At 40.5% G+C, this 15,134-nt stretch overlaps 1 protein-coding gene across 10 annotated transcripts in view; it reads left to right on the forward strand.

Moving 5' to 3' along the window:
- Positions 1 to 15,134, forward strand: part of FRY (FRY microtubule binding protein) — a 267,714-nt gene that overhangs the window by 207,822 nt on the left and 44,758 nt on the right. For all 10 annotated transcript variants that reach the window (XM_048492649.1, XM_048492650.1, XM_048492644.1 and 7 more), the window contains 9 exons: positions 877 to 1,075; positions 3,918 to 4,039; positions 5,751 to 5,938; positions 9,328 to 9,422; positions 9,622 to 10,223; positions 10,855 to 10,952; positions 11,044 to 11,214; positions 12,787 to 12,927; positions 14,343 to 14,522. In XM_048492649.1, coding sequence (XP_048348606.1) covers positions 877 to 1,075; positions 3,918 to 4,039; positions 5,751 to 5,938; positions 9,328 to 9,422; positions 9,622 to 10,223; positions 10,855 to 10,952; positions 11,044 to 11,214; positions 12,787 to 12,927; positions 14,343 to 14,522 — 1,796 coding nt within the window. The remainder of the gene's footprint in view (positions 1 to 876; positions 1,076 to 3,917; positions 4,040 to 5,750; positions 5,939 to 9,327; positions 9,423 to 9,621; positions 10,224 to 10,854; positions 10,953 to 11,043; positions 11,215 to 12,786; positions 12,928 to 14,342; positions 14,523 to 15,134) is intronic.

Here is a 15,134-nt window from a genome sequence, read left to right on the forward strand (position 1 = left end):
GGACAATGAAGAAAACTGAGTGGAAGAAAGTTGATTCATTTGCAAATTCTGTGGGACCCTCACCCCAGAAAGGGGTTCTAGATCAAATCAAGGCTGAACTTGCCCCAGAACCCCTTGGGGATGGGGCAGTATACAAATCTAAACAATGAATGAATGAATGAATGAATGAATGAATGAATGAATGAATGAATGAATGAATGAATGAATGACTAAACTAAGGCTGACATTATAAGGAGACAAGAAACTGGAAAAGACAATTAGGCTAGGAAAAGTTGAAGGCAGCAGGAAAAGAGGAAGACCCAATATTAGATGGTTTGGGTCATTAAAGGAAGCCACAGCCTTCAGTTTGCAAGACCTGAACAGGGCTGTTTACATTTTGGAGATCATTCATTCATAGGGTCACCGTTAAGTAGAAAGCGATTTGATGGCACTTAATACTCACACAGGGGCTTCATGGAACCCTTCTTTACAGACCTTTCAGCAGCAGCTGCTGAAAGCATACTTATTTCCTGGATTTTAGTTGTTGTATTGTATGCCATAGTGTACTAGTTCTTAGCATTTGCCTGTTTTATTTCTGAAAGCCACACTGAGCAATTTTATGGGTAGGTGACATAGAAGTCCCTTGAAAATTAAAAAAAAATCTTCTTTTTAAAGTTCTGACCTTAAGAGTGCCAAATAGCCTGAAGGGGAAAAAAGAGTATGCTGTCACTTCAATAGAGATTTAAAGTATGGAAATGGGCAACTAGAGCTTTTTGTAACATCACATGCTAAATACCATCTTGTTGAGCTTCTAGAACATTTTTCTCCAGACTAGCTGGCAATCCTAGGTGTGGTACATTCCATATTTATAGTCTTCCTCTTTTCTCTTGCTGCCAGGTGGCTTTGACTTTCTGAGGGAGTACCAGTCTTCTCCTGTGCCAGACTCCGGCCTCAGCTCTAGCTCTACCTCCTCCAGTATTAGCCTTGGAGGGAGCAGTGGAAATCTCCCACAGATCACCCAGGAGATAGAAGACATAGACACAGCTGTGGAGACGGATGAAAAGGCAAACAAGTTAATTGAGTTTCTGACCACCAGGTAATCAAAGAAAGATCATAAGCTGCTGTCTTAAAGCACTGCCGTATATTTTGGGAAAGGTTCTCTCTTTTTATAATTACTTGGAACCTACATTCCAGCACAGGTGTCAGGCATGCATAAAGTCTTTAAAAACTCCCAAATATTTTCTAAATAAGAATAAACTGTATTCTTTTTTAAAAAGCTATTTCAAAGAGCTAACATTATTCTGTTTGAGAAATGTCTACCGAAAGAACAGCTTTCCGTCATAGTAAAATGTACTGTATCTGTGATGACTAAGAAGATGTAATTACAGATTAAAGATGACATATCTCTGGTTCTTTATCCTAACATCCAACAGATCTGGAATACAGTCGAGCTCTAGTCTTGAACTGTTGGGTCCAATCAACAGTGTGACCCACTGTTATTTATTTGACTTTTTGACTTATTAAAACTTGTTAAGTCGAAAAGTTGAATAAGTAAATAATAATGGGTCACACCAATGGCAGCATCCCCAGTATTTTAAGGCTGGCAGTAATATGTACTATGCTATACATTCTGCACATCTGTTACAGAAGTCCTGTTCTCCTTTGTGTCTGATAAACTTAGGGAAAAGTAGGACAAACTGTATTTTTAAAAGTGAGAGTCAGCACCATGTTGCCAGTTGAGTTTAAAAGGGGTTGTGAAAAGTTTGAAGATTGCTGTGCACAAAAACATTAAGGACAATGCAGATAGAATAAGAGTAGGCAAAATAAGAAACAGAACAAAGCAGCAAGCTTGGAAAATTTGCAATCTTGAGTTCAAGTTGGCTTAAAATCAGAACCATGGGACAGGGAATGTTCGCGTGTAATGTCCAAACCAAGAGCTAGCAATCAATTTCCAGGCGGTGGAAACACAAGAGAGCATGATTAAAAATTGCATTCACAGCTGGATGTTTGTCATATTTGATTTAGGAGTTCTTGCTGCTGAAGAGACAAGGTTGTTTTTCTTTGTCTTTTCCCCCCATTGTTTCAGAAGTAAGGAGGGCTGTCAGATTGTCCACTTTGTTTAATAAGGAGAACCCCTCAGGGGAATCCCTGTTCATAAGTGGCAACTTGTTAGAAAGTCTTCAGTGGCGTTTGATTGTGACATTACATTTAAAAATGTCCCCATGTCCTTTAGCTGCAGTAATCCATCTGTTGGTTCTTTTAGGAATTAGCGTTTTCAATTAATTGAAGATGGAGAATGTATTTTTATTGTGGGCAGAAATGTCTGTTTTTAAAGGAAGAAGTGAGAGCAGGAAAATGAAGAGCAAGAAAAATATTTCTCCATGGTGTATATGTTGTCTGTACTACATTTGAATTCTTTGCTCGCAACAGATGCTTACTCAGTTTGCTTCTGCCTTCAGAAGGTTTCTGGGAAGGGAGTCAGAAACTTAAGGCAAAGTTAAGCATTATAAGAAATGAGGGCTGCTATTCAAGATGGCAGCCCTGTTCTGAGATCTCCCATAAAATCCTCATCCTGCCAGCAGTTGCCAGTATGTTGAGTGAGGGCAGAGGTGGGATCCAGCAGGTTCTCACAGGTTCCCAAGAGCAGGTTACTAATTATTTGTGTGTGCCCAGAGGGGGTTACTAATTGGTGATTTTGCCATGTGATTTTTGCCTTAGTTACGCCCCTCCTCTCAGCTGTAGTGCGCAGAACTTGAAGCAGTCTAGCAGGAGGTGCACTGGCGTGCGTGGCAGCCTGCGCCTGTGTGCATTCGTTTCCTGCACAAAGACCGGCGCAGCGGCTGCGTCCTTGCCACAGCCCCGCCCAGGAATGCCCCATCCCCAGAATGCCTGGCCACGCCTCCGTCATGCCCCGCCCAGCCCCATTGGCACTACGCCACAGTTTGAATCCCACCACCATGGGAACCTGTTACTAAAATTTTTGGAACCCACCACTGAGTGAGGGGCAGGGAAAATCTTAGCTGGATCGCTTGTCATAGACATTGGAGATGGAGAACAAAAAATTTGACCACAGGACTGCCCTTTTTTACAGCACTCCCATGATTCTTGAACAATTATATTTGATTGGGATTCATGATACTTCATTTACATATGCTTTCACAAAGTCCTATATCCTGCGCAAGGTCTGAGCTACTATTAGAGACTTTTCACAAATACCTTTCTCCTGCATCAATAATATATCCCTTTCAGTGACTTTTTCAGGGGTGATACTGGAACTGAGTTGGGTAGAGGGGTTGCTTACATGATTGTGCAAGAGCAGTAACCACTTTGTCTAGAGTGGAGGGATCTGGAATTGCGTTTGCACAGCCTGCAGCAACAAGGATGCAGAAGGTGGATCCACGACAGTATGGAAGGCTGGAAGATGCTTTCTTCTGGCTGCTGTGACTTCAAGACTGAAAACAGCTAGGGCAGAAGATGAAAAAACTGTGATTCAACAAGACACCATTCAGCTGGTTTTCTTAGCAGTGGGAATGTGTCTCTCCTTCCCCCTGACTGCATCTTGTTCTGCTCCTGCAGCTGCTATCCCAGTAACTTATCATCCAGAGAGAATAGCCCACGTAGCTTCTTAAAAATAACTTGTTGTACATATAAGGTTTAATTGAGTAGTGTTACTTCAAACGAATAATTTCCTTTCTTTTTTATTTTACATCAGAAATGGAAAATACACAACAATACTCAGACTTGTTAAAGTTGTTGTTATAACTTCTTGTTGACATGAATTCTACCTGATTTACTCCTGAACAAGGGAATTGAATCAATTTGTATCCATATCCTCATCCATAATTTAGTTGGGGAAACGACATCTGCCTAATGCATATACCTTTTTATACTAGCTATTTTATTTTAGTACTAAAAGAAATACATTGTGTTTTTTTAAGGGCATTTGGTCCACTTTGGTGTCATGAAGACATCACTCCCAAAAACCAGAACACCAAGAGTGCAGAACAACTTACCAATTTCCTGCGTCATGTTGTTTCTGTCTTTAAAGATTCCAAGTCAGGTATTTTATATATGTATATATATATATTTAATGAGCATCAGTAGAAAGGAAAAATCTCTTCATAAAAATTAATTTTACTATGTCCCTTTATATAATTTTACTGTGTCACTTTATATAGCTGGTCAATATTTCCTTGCCTGTAATATCATTAGCATAATTAATTTGACAATGGCAAAGTATATATAGTACCCCTCCAAATGTTATCTGCTTCTGAAATCTATTTTCAACTGAAAAGACGGATTCTAGATCAAGAATTCCAAACCTTGCAGGACAAAGCTCGAAGCAATTGTTCCTCCCTCCATTATAACATTAATTTTAAAATTAATCAGATGGCAGATTATTTGATCCTACTTTCTGACCCTAACCAGAGGTGGGCAATTATCAGGGCACATTGTAACTCCTTTCCCTCCTCAATATTACGAGGGAGGTTCACTAAGACATTACAATAAGATCAAAAATGTCCCCACTGTATTTCTGAGGTCCAATCTATGGGACATATTCTGCTTTATTGTTCTAAATATGAGGGGCTTAGGACCAATCTTTTCTCTTTGCTTCCTGTAAAGTTCAATGAATACTCAGTACCTGGCAAGGTCATATTCTTATTAAATAATTCTTCCCCTTTGATTGTAACTACTGTAGCCAAATTTCTCCTCGATACATTGGAAAAATTTACTCTGTACTGGTCCTCCTGGCATATGATTTGGTATGATTTGATATGATTTGGTTTGTTAATGTCTTGTCTTTTCCCTTTTTCTTCTCCTTTTTAATGCCTAATAAAGGTTTGTTGAGATATAGAACAGTTCTGTCATGTTATGGGTAGCCCTCTCATTTTTCTTGATATCAGGCACATAGTCAGTACCCCTCTCACCATTACTAATAGTTTATAAATTGGGATTTATTAATCCCTTGTGATGTTAAAATGGTAGCATTTCTACTCCCATGCTTTTTTTCTGGAAGAAATCAGCACTTCTGGAGTGCTTTAAGATCTGCCTTATACCAGGGCATTAAGCAGTCTGGAAGCTCCAGTTTGTCCTAGGGAAGTGGCAGAGGGGGAAGCATTAACACATCATAGGTCGTTTCCCCACTTACCTGCTGCTGCATGCTACTCTCCCCAAGTAGCGTGGGGTCCCCCGCCACTCCCCACTACAGGGGCGGCGACAACGCAGCCGCCCCGACGCTGCCGCTGTTGCGCCCCCTCAGCGTGCGTCATTCCTGGCGCTCCTCAAAATGGTACCTTTTGATGACCCCGCACAGAGCGCGAGGTCGTGGGGAAGCCCGGGAGCGTGCTGGGAGTAGCGCGCAGCTACAGGTGGTCAAGGTAAGTGGGGAAATGACCATACACCCCCCCCCCAATCTAAATCAGACCCACCCTGAAATGTTACCCCAATCTAAATCAGACCCACCCTGAAAGCTTTATGAGAAAAATGAAGATTTTCCATATCCAGTCTAGTTTAATCCTTGCTAGCAATGGAAAAATAACTCCAGTCCTTCGCTTAGCCTTTTGTCTCTGACTGTCCATAGTGATGAGGTGGACCCCCTCTCATGCAGATACAGCCACTTAGCTCTTTATCTAGGCTTGCTACCATCTTAGTCCGATGCAGCCTAGTCTTTTTAATTTCAATTGCAAATTGATCTCTGCCAAATCCCACACTAATACCTCTCTGTGAATATATTAAAGCACTAATGGAATTTCTTCCCCCTCTCTGATTAGGTTTCCATTTGGAACAGCATCTTAGTGAAATTGCTTTGCAAACAGCTCTTTCCAGTTCCTCGAGGCATTACGCTGGACGTTCTTTCCAGATATTCCGGGCTCTAAAGCAGCCTCTTTCTGCTCATGCGTTGTCAGATCTCCTTTCAAGATTAGTGGAAGTTATAGGAGAGCATGGAGAGGAGATTCAGGTATGCGGAGACAACTCTCCTTTGGATCTCACAATGATTTGTAATCCTCTGTCATTTACTTTGACTGCTATTTCCCTGGTCCCTGTGATACAAAGGCAATTGTGCTGTTGATATTATGTATACATTGTTTTATTAGTTTATACCATTTCTGTGCCACATTTTTACCCAAATAGGGTCCCCAGGGTGGTGAACATCAAATCATTAAAAAAAAACATTAGAACACCATTTAAAATAAAAGTATGTATAAAATATTGAAACAATCCAATAAAATGTATTGTCGAAGGCTTTCACAGCCGTAATCGCTAGGATGTTGTGGGTTTTCTGGGTTGTATGGCTGTGTTCCAGGAGTATTATCTCCTGATGTTTCGCCTGCATTCTCTGAAGATGCCAGCCACAGATGCAGGCGAAACATCAGGAGAAAATCCTACTGGAACACGGTCACACAACCCGGAAAACCCACAACATCCTAATCCAATAGAACATGTAAACACATATAACACAACCACAGAGGAGGGCTAATAACAGTTGTTGGGTGTATGCCAAGCAAAACAGATGAAGTCTTCACCCACTTTCAGAAGACAGAAATATAGGCCCTTTCCGCACGGGCCAAAAACAACGGCCTGGGGGCGGTAAAAACACCGCCCCCAGGCCGCCGTTCGCACAGGCGGCGCTCCCCCTCCCCCAGGGCGGCGTCAGGCCGCCCTAAACAACAACCCTTTAAAGGGTTGTTGTTGAGGGGAAAACGTCTTCCCGGCAGCGTGGTGCGAACCGCGCCGTCGGGAACACGCTGTTTCCCCTTCCCTTTCCCATGTACCTCTCGTGTCGCCGTCCTGCTGGCCTCCTAAGTCCCTCCCTCGCTGTCCTCCGACCCCTGGAGGTCGGAGGGCAGCGTGGCTAACGAGAGGAGAGCCAGCAGAGAACTGGCGGCTGCAGCTATGAAAGGAGAAGCGACTCCATGCGGAGCCGCCTGCCGTCTACCCGGCCTCTCCAGAGCCCGTCCGCTGCATCTTGAGCGGCCCTCCGCCTCCACCTTGGCGAATTCCTGCCAGCGTGGAGGCGCCCTTACGGCCGTGCGGAAACGGCCATAGGGAGATAGATGAAACTCCTTAGGGAGGAAGGCCCAATTTTTGTGTGTGTCACGACTGAGAATATCCTTTCTTGGGGCTTCCAGTCATCTAGTCTAGGGGTAGGGAACCTGCGGCTCTCCAGATGTTCAGGAACTACAATTCCCATCAGCCCCTACCAGCATGGCCAATTGGCCATGCTGGTAGGGGCTGATGGGAATTGTAGTTCCTGAACATCTGGAGAGCCGCAGGTTCCCTACCCCTGATTTCTAGTCTCTGATGGTGGAAGCAAGTCCTCTGAAGATGACTGGAGTGGATGGGGACAAACATATGAAAGAAGGCCTCAAGCCATATTGGGCTTTAAAGGTCAATAGCAGCACCCTGTGTGAACCCCAGAAGCAAATGTGGAATCAGTGGAGCTGGAACAGGATAGATATAATATAGTTCCTACAACCCACTCCAGTCAGCATTCTGACCAGACAGCATTCTGGCCCAAGTGTAGCTTCCAGACAGCATAAAAGGCCAGCCCCACAAAGCGTGCATTGCAGTAGTTTACTCTAGATATTACTAGGCATACACTGCAGTGGGAAGCTCTTCCCTACCCAAGAACTAGCTCACCAGCCAGAAGGCACACCTGTATGATGTAAACATTTATTCCCTGTAGAAATTTTGTAAGAATCCCAATAAATAGCACAAAATTGAGAAGAAAAATGCTGAATTTTCATGTGTTTTTATTATGGCATTGCACTAAGAGCTTTACAAAAATCAATTTATTTTGGTATTCATGCTTTGACATTTTCTCTGTAACAGACATTTGTTTACAATGCACAAAGAGCAATTCTCAGTCTTAAGGTCATGCTAGACATGGTTTTCATTATGCAGAAGCTGTCAGGAAGACATAACCTTGGGTTGCCCTTCCTGCATGACTGTAGTCCTTTAAGAGTGAAGTGATAGATTGTCCCATCTGATCTGACAGCAGTTACTAGTACCTGTGACTCTGAGAGCAGTGCAGATGTACGGGGCTGAAATCTCCCAGACAACATTGCCTTCTCCACTCTGTTCAGCTCACTTGCGCAGAATTAAGCATTAGGAAGCAACAAAGAAATAATTAGACGTGGCTGCATTCTAATGTGTGGGAGAATCAGGACAGAAATAAGAGAGGGCGGGGGGGTGGGAACTCTGCCTGAGAAAAGCAGAGCAGAGTCAGAACTATTTTGTCTTTCCTGTTCATGTGATGAAATTTATCCAGTCTTGCTCTGTTCCAAGATGTTCTGTGCTTGTTTTAACAAAAACCTCAAATGACATTTAAAAGTGACAGCTGAGATTCAGTCAAAATGATTACCCACTGAGGCAAAAAAAAAAAACCCCACCCCAAAACAAAACCTGGATGCCCAGGAAATAGATCTTCCGTTTGTGCTGGAAACCTCATTGAAGATGCCTCTTTGAAACCTCATTGAAGATGCTGTGTTGCAGCACTAGAAATTCTAGATTCCTCATTATTAGAAAAATGTTTGAAAATAATACTGATCATGATGCCATTATATAGTTTTGTATGTATGGAATTCCATATGCATTCCATACATTCATATGGAATGGCATCAACTTGCCTGGCATGGGATGGCATCAGCTAGCCTCTCTGTTAGCCCCCAAAATAGTAGAGTGGGTAGCCCTTGATCTGATTCAGTAAGTCAGCTCTTATGTTCTGGAAACTTAGAAGATAATTATAACAAACTGAGTCAAAGTCAGACTCCAAAAGAATAACAAAGCCAGACATCCTGAAATTTTTCCTTTTCTCGAAAGTCATGATATTATTGTCCATTTAGAAGTGGACAACTGTCACAAATCAGCCACCACAATGTTATCATATGCATCAGGATTTGTGCAGAATATGAATGTTTGAACAAAAAGGGGTTCCATTGCTAATTTACTGATTGAGTGATGGTGCAGTTGTAAGTACGGTTAAACATTTTTGAAGGCTGTTAATTCTTTGGAGGATGCAACTCCGCTTATGTTTGTGCTGTGAATTAGTTGGCTTTTGTATTTATCAAAATATTTAATGTGTTGGCCACTTATAATAAGAAATGTCTTATTAGTTTCACAGATAATTCTAAAAGACACACAATTTACAGTTAACAAATTAAATGGGCACTACATGAGTAACAGTCACTACTGGGGCGAGACGTCAAATATGATGGTGAATATTATTGGCTATGGCTGAAATCCTGCTCCTGTGGGTGAATTGAATGGGGCTTGCTTCTCAGTAAACCCTAAGATGACTTCCTATGACTGACTAAGCATTTATCCTGAATGTGTGTATCCTTGCAGGGCTATGTCATGGAGGCACTTCTCACTTTGGAGGCTACTGTGGATAATTTGTATGATTGTCTGAAGAACAGTGATCTTTTGACAGTTTTATCTCGGTAAGATTTTTCCCTCCTAATATTAAAATCCCTTTCAGGAAAATGGTCCTCAGCAGATTAATCCAGAATTCTGTCTCCTTTTAAGCTGCACAAAAAAAGGCTCAGACAAATTTCACTCAGCCCACATTCACAGAACTTTAAAGAGTACTACGGATTCAATGAAATCTTCTTCCTTCATTATTATTTATTTTTTCCACAGTTCATCTTCTCCAGATTTAACATCAAGCTCCAAACTGACTGCCAATCGGAAGAGTACAGGACAGCTTAATGTCAATTCCGGGGCTGCAAGTGGTAATACCACAGAGCGTAGTCGGCACCAAAGGAGCTTTTCAGTGCCGAAAAAATTTGGGGATGTGGACCGATCTTCTGATCCCCCTCGCAGTGCAACTTTGGATAGGATACAGGCCTGTACGCAGCAGGGTCTCTCTTCGAAAACTAGAAGCTCCTCCTCTTTGAAGGACAGCCTCACAGACCCCAACAATATTAACAACCCAACCAACCTGTTGGCCACCATCTTTTGGGTCACTGTTGCTTTAATGGAATCTGACTTTGAGTTTGAGTATCTGATGGCCCTGAGGTTGTTGAATAAGCTGCTTGTTCATTTACCACTTGATAAAGTGGAAAACAGAGATAAATTAGAAAAGCTGCAAGGCCAGCTAAAATGGGCTGACTTCTCAGGCCTCCAGCAGCTGCTCCTGAAAGGCTTTACTTCCCTGACCACCACTGACCTCACTCTACAGCTGTTCAGCTTGTTGACCCCAGTATCTCGAGTCTCCATGGTGGATTCTTCCCAAGCAATAGGTAACGTTGTATGCTATGTATATATATATATTTCATCTCTTCCCTTTAAATAAAAATACAGTACAGTAAAAATACTGGAAGAGTGGGGGGAGAGTGGGATGAGGCAAGCGTAGGAGAAACCTGTTATGGGCAGAGAAAAGGCGGAGAAGAGAGGGAGGAAGGAGGAGGAGGAGGAGGCATTGAGCGTACTTTGCCTTCCCTACAAAGTGAAAACAAAAAGGTCAGGGTTTCCCTGCTCCTGGAAAATGCAGGGCTTCCTCTTTAAAAAATGCAGCTGCGTAAGGGAAAACCTAACCCAAATCATATATCGAAGCTGTTGCATAGTTAAAAGTCTGATTCAAAGCAAAAGGCCGCTTGAAACGGGAAACTCATTGGTGCGTAATGGACTTATGTTATTTAGTTACGTTTTGTCCATATAATAAACTAATAGCTGATTTTCATCACTGGTACTAGCAATATGATAGTCAGCATTTACTTAGTGTTCTAGGAATTGACAAAGGGGATGATATGTTACACTAACATGTCGTTTGCTTATATATTATATGTGTTAATGTTGATATGCCTTTATGTAACAGAATACAGGATAAAATTGGTAATATGCTTTCTCTAATTTTTACTTTAAAAAAAACAGGATTTCCATTGAATGTCTTATGTCTCCTGCCTCATTTAATTCAGCACTTTGACAGTCCTAATCAGTTCTGCAAGGATATAGCAGAGAGGATTGCTCAGGTATCATTCTTCTTTTGTAGCAAATAATTATTAAGTCTTACATTTAATTTGGATTTACTCTAAACATGGTTTGATGTTTGTGTATTATTAGGTTTGCCTCGAAGAAAAAAACCCAAAGCTGTCAAATCTTGCTCATGTCATGACCCTTTATAAAACACATAGCTACACAAGAGATTGTGCAACATGGGTCAATGTTGTTTGCCGTTACCTGCATGAAGCATTTGCTGACGTTACTCTGAATATGGTTACCTATTTGGCTGAGGTATGTTTTCACTAGTCAATCTTTTTTATCTTCTCTGGACTGGTTTTCTGAAGTAGTAAGCTCAACATTATAATCTCAGGTAGAAATTAGATAAATATTATCTTAAAGAGTTTAATTTTTATTTTGTTTCAGACATATTCTAATCATTTTAATCTGTCCATAAAAAGATAAAAATGATTTAATCATTTCTGATAGGAAACATTTTATTAACTGATATTATCAGAGAAAAAAGAGTATTTATTAATAAATAATATTATTTATTTTATTATTTATTTATTTCAATTTATTAGCCAAATATAATCTCTTCTTTTGAATAATTATGGAACAGGTTTTTTTCTGTGTGCCTTTTTTGTCCTCACACTTACATGAGTGAAAATTACTCTATTTTTATTTATCATTTTTCTGTTTGAATATGATTTTTCATTTGTCAGTTTACTGTTTAGTTTTAATCAGTTGCTTTGATTGTGGATTGTGAAGGTATACATCTTCTGATTTATTGGAAAAATGTAAGTAGTATCTGTAAAATTCATAGGCTAGTTTTCTATTACTATGTTTTGGATAACTTATTTCAAAAGCCAATTGGTTTGTGATACAAATACACAATGACTATTGTAAAAAACAAGGTTTCTCTGTAGTAGCTTGTTGTCAGGGTTTTATGCTATATTCCCTCTTCTCCTTAAACAAGTTACAATTGAAGGAAGGTAAACAGGAAGAGGAGTACTCTTTGGTTTAGGAAGCCTTGAAGCAACTTTGATTTGCAGTGATGCCAAATGTAGATATCTCAGCAAACTGGAATTTGTGTCCTCTTCACAAACTGGGATGCTAAATCTGGATTCAATCGAGATTTAGAATTTTGATTTGTGAGTAGGAAACAAACTCCAGTATGCTCAGGTGCATGTGTTTAAATATCATGGCCAATTGGAGCTAGATTCATGTTTCCCAATCAGGAAAGCCTTGTTAGGTGAGGGGGGAAGAAGCAAGAAGTGCTTATGAGCATAACAAACAGTGTTCATGACTATCCAGATAAAACTTCTCTTTGTTGTGACTTCTGAATAGAGAATATATTTAACTACCTTATAAGTCAGGCATGTGAACATAACTACATACAACAGTATACTGCAGGGGTCTGCAACCTGTGGCTCTCCAGATGTTCATGAACTATAAATCCCATCAGTCCCTGCCAGCATGGCCAATTGGCCATGCTGGCAGGGGCTGATGGGAATTGTAGTCCATGGACCTCTGGAGAGCCACAGGTTGCAGACCTCTGGTATAGTGAAAGATTCAAACATAAAGTATTTACAGTTATGTGGTGATGGTCAAGTTACAGCCAACTTATGGCAACCCTCTAGATTTTCAGAGATTTTCAAAGGTAGTTAAGTTAGCCATTGCCTCCTGGACAGTGGCCCTGGACTTCCTTGGTAGTCTCCCTTCCAAGAACTCACTATGTTTAGCTTCCAAGATCTAGTGAGATCACTCTAGTCCAAACCACCAAGGTCATGGTATTCATAGTTATAGTGCCTTTTTATTTGAGAAGGATTGTGAACTCACTTGTGTGTTTTTTTTCCCATACAGCTACTAGAAAAGGGGCTTCCCAGTATGCAGCAGTCACTTCTGCAGATAATCTACAGTCTTCTTAGTTACATGGACCTGTCAAACATTCCACTAAAACAGTTTAACATGGAAGTTCTAAAGACTATTGAAAAATATGTGCAGGTAAATTTTGTAAACAAAGATGTGGCTACTCTGAAATGTTAAATATTTGCCTTTGCTACCAGGACAGCCGTTTTAATGTCTAATGTCTTAGTATTGCTGTTTATCTTATACTGAATATGTGCAGGTGATCGCTATGTAATTAGGGATGCCTACTGACAACAGCAAATTCTTCTGAATACCAGAGCTAGGAGGCAACATCAGGGGAAAGCTTTGGTGTCTGTATCTTGTGAATCAGCCTTGGCTGCTCTGATGCAGGTTGCTGAACTGGTTAGACCAGCGGTCTGATCCAGCAGCGTTCTTCTTAAGTCCAAATTTCACAAGAGGAAAATTTTCAAATACCGGACTAATTTTTCTGCAAATAGTTAGTAGAGGTGAGTGGTGCTAAGGGAAAAGAGTATACATATAATGGACACAGGTATAATGTACTAACCAAAAAAATTACTGGTATACCCAGACTACATACAATGCCAAAAGTGCAAAAATAAATACAATAAGAAAAATGTAAGCATCACAGAACAGACTACAAAACCAGTCAGACTATCATTCTAAGACAATTATATAGTCCAAACTATGCAAAGAGTCTAAAAGTGGGACGAGCTTGCAGCTGTTGCCAGATTTGTGGTACCATTACTACACTTCTGCAGCAATAGTTTAAACTTGCCTGTATATTTGTATCATAGGATATGCTGTGCATTATAATGAATTCATAGATGTGACAAATTCCATTAGGCTAAGACATATCACGCTTGGAAACTGAAAGGCTAAGGGAAAGGATACCAAAGCATGGTAGATTCCGGAGCCATCTCTTGAACACTGAGTTCCAAATGCTCCTGTTTTCTGCTTATTCAAGACCACCATGCCACCAGAATGACTCATAGTAGGATGCAGAGAAGAGCTGGTAGTATAGAATAAATCCAAGTTCATTTGACGTATATTGACTGTTCATTAATTTGGTGAGCAATAATATTTTCCTCCAAACAAACAGGCTCTTCTCCAAATATTGTGTATATCTTCTGTGCTTTTCCCTGGAACCATGAAAGTTAGAAACCAATGGCCAGTGTCAGGATGGCAGACTTTGAGTCAAATAGCAGTAGTACAGAAAAAAATGCAGTATAGTTTCACTCCTCTTTACTAAGTTGGAGAACAATGCATTCTCTGGATGGTTAATAGCATACTGCAATACTTTTCCAATTTAAATCTCAGTGTTATTTCCATGCCTTCATATATGTGTATATATGTACATAACTGTTTTGTCAAACACATATTTCAAACAAGCACTATTATAGGCCCCAAACATATAATTATTATATATATTAGTGTGTGTAATTTTATTTGAAGGTGGCATTATTAATCATATTACAGAATTTATTTCCACTTATGTACAATTTGGTGCATTTCCGAACTTTTGTTTTCAGAGTGTTCATTGGCGAGAAGCCCTAAATATACTAAAGTTGGTAGTCTCCCGCTCAGCAAGCCTGGTTTTGCCCTCCTGCCAGCACAGTGAGCTTTCAAAGATGGAAATACATCGTGTGTGGAACAATGTGTCTAAGGAATTGCCTGGGAAAACTTTAGAATTCCATTTCGATATCTCTGAGGTACTACATTTATATACAACGAACATATATGTTTCTGCTTAAGCTTCCATAATATTTGCTGACAGTAGAACTTCTTAATGCCCTGTCTCCCATAAAACAGCTAGAAGATGTTGCAGCAATATAGTCATGTGGGACAGAAGAAGTATTGTTTCCTTTGAAAAGTGTACAGATAAAATCACATCACAGCTCAGGGGTTGGTCCCTGTGTTCTCGCTGCAGAAGACCCCAGGTTTTCTGATCTCTAATAAGAAAGGATTCAAGGTAGTGAGGAAATATCTCAGCTTGAGTTTGGACAGCTGCTGCCTAACAAGAGTAAACAATACTGGGAAATTGGCTGAGTGTCTGCTTACATATAGGGTAGCAGCACATGTCCATAGTAACTAGCCATCTGTGCCAGGAGTCAATCCAGGATAGAAGTTGATTCTTCAAAGAGGACTCTTTTTACCTGATTTTACATAATGATTTAATGCCAAAAAAATTCTTCTTAACTCTACCTGCTACAAATATCAATATCTACTAGTCAAGGTGACTGAAGGGAACCTGTATATTCAGAGGCAATCAATGGTCGATTCCACACAGCATAATTATACCGGGTTACATTCAGTATTTTAAA

Source organism: Sphaerodactylus townsendi, linkage group LG04 (assembly GCF_021028975.2).
Source record: "Sphaerodactylus townsendi isolate TG3544 linkage group LG04, MPM_Stown_v2.3, whole genome shotgun sequence".
In the NCBI taxonomy this organism is placed as follows: Eukaryota; Metazoa; Chordata; class Lepidosauria; order Squamata; family Sphaerodactylidae; genus Sphaerodactylus; species Sphaerodactylus townsendi.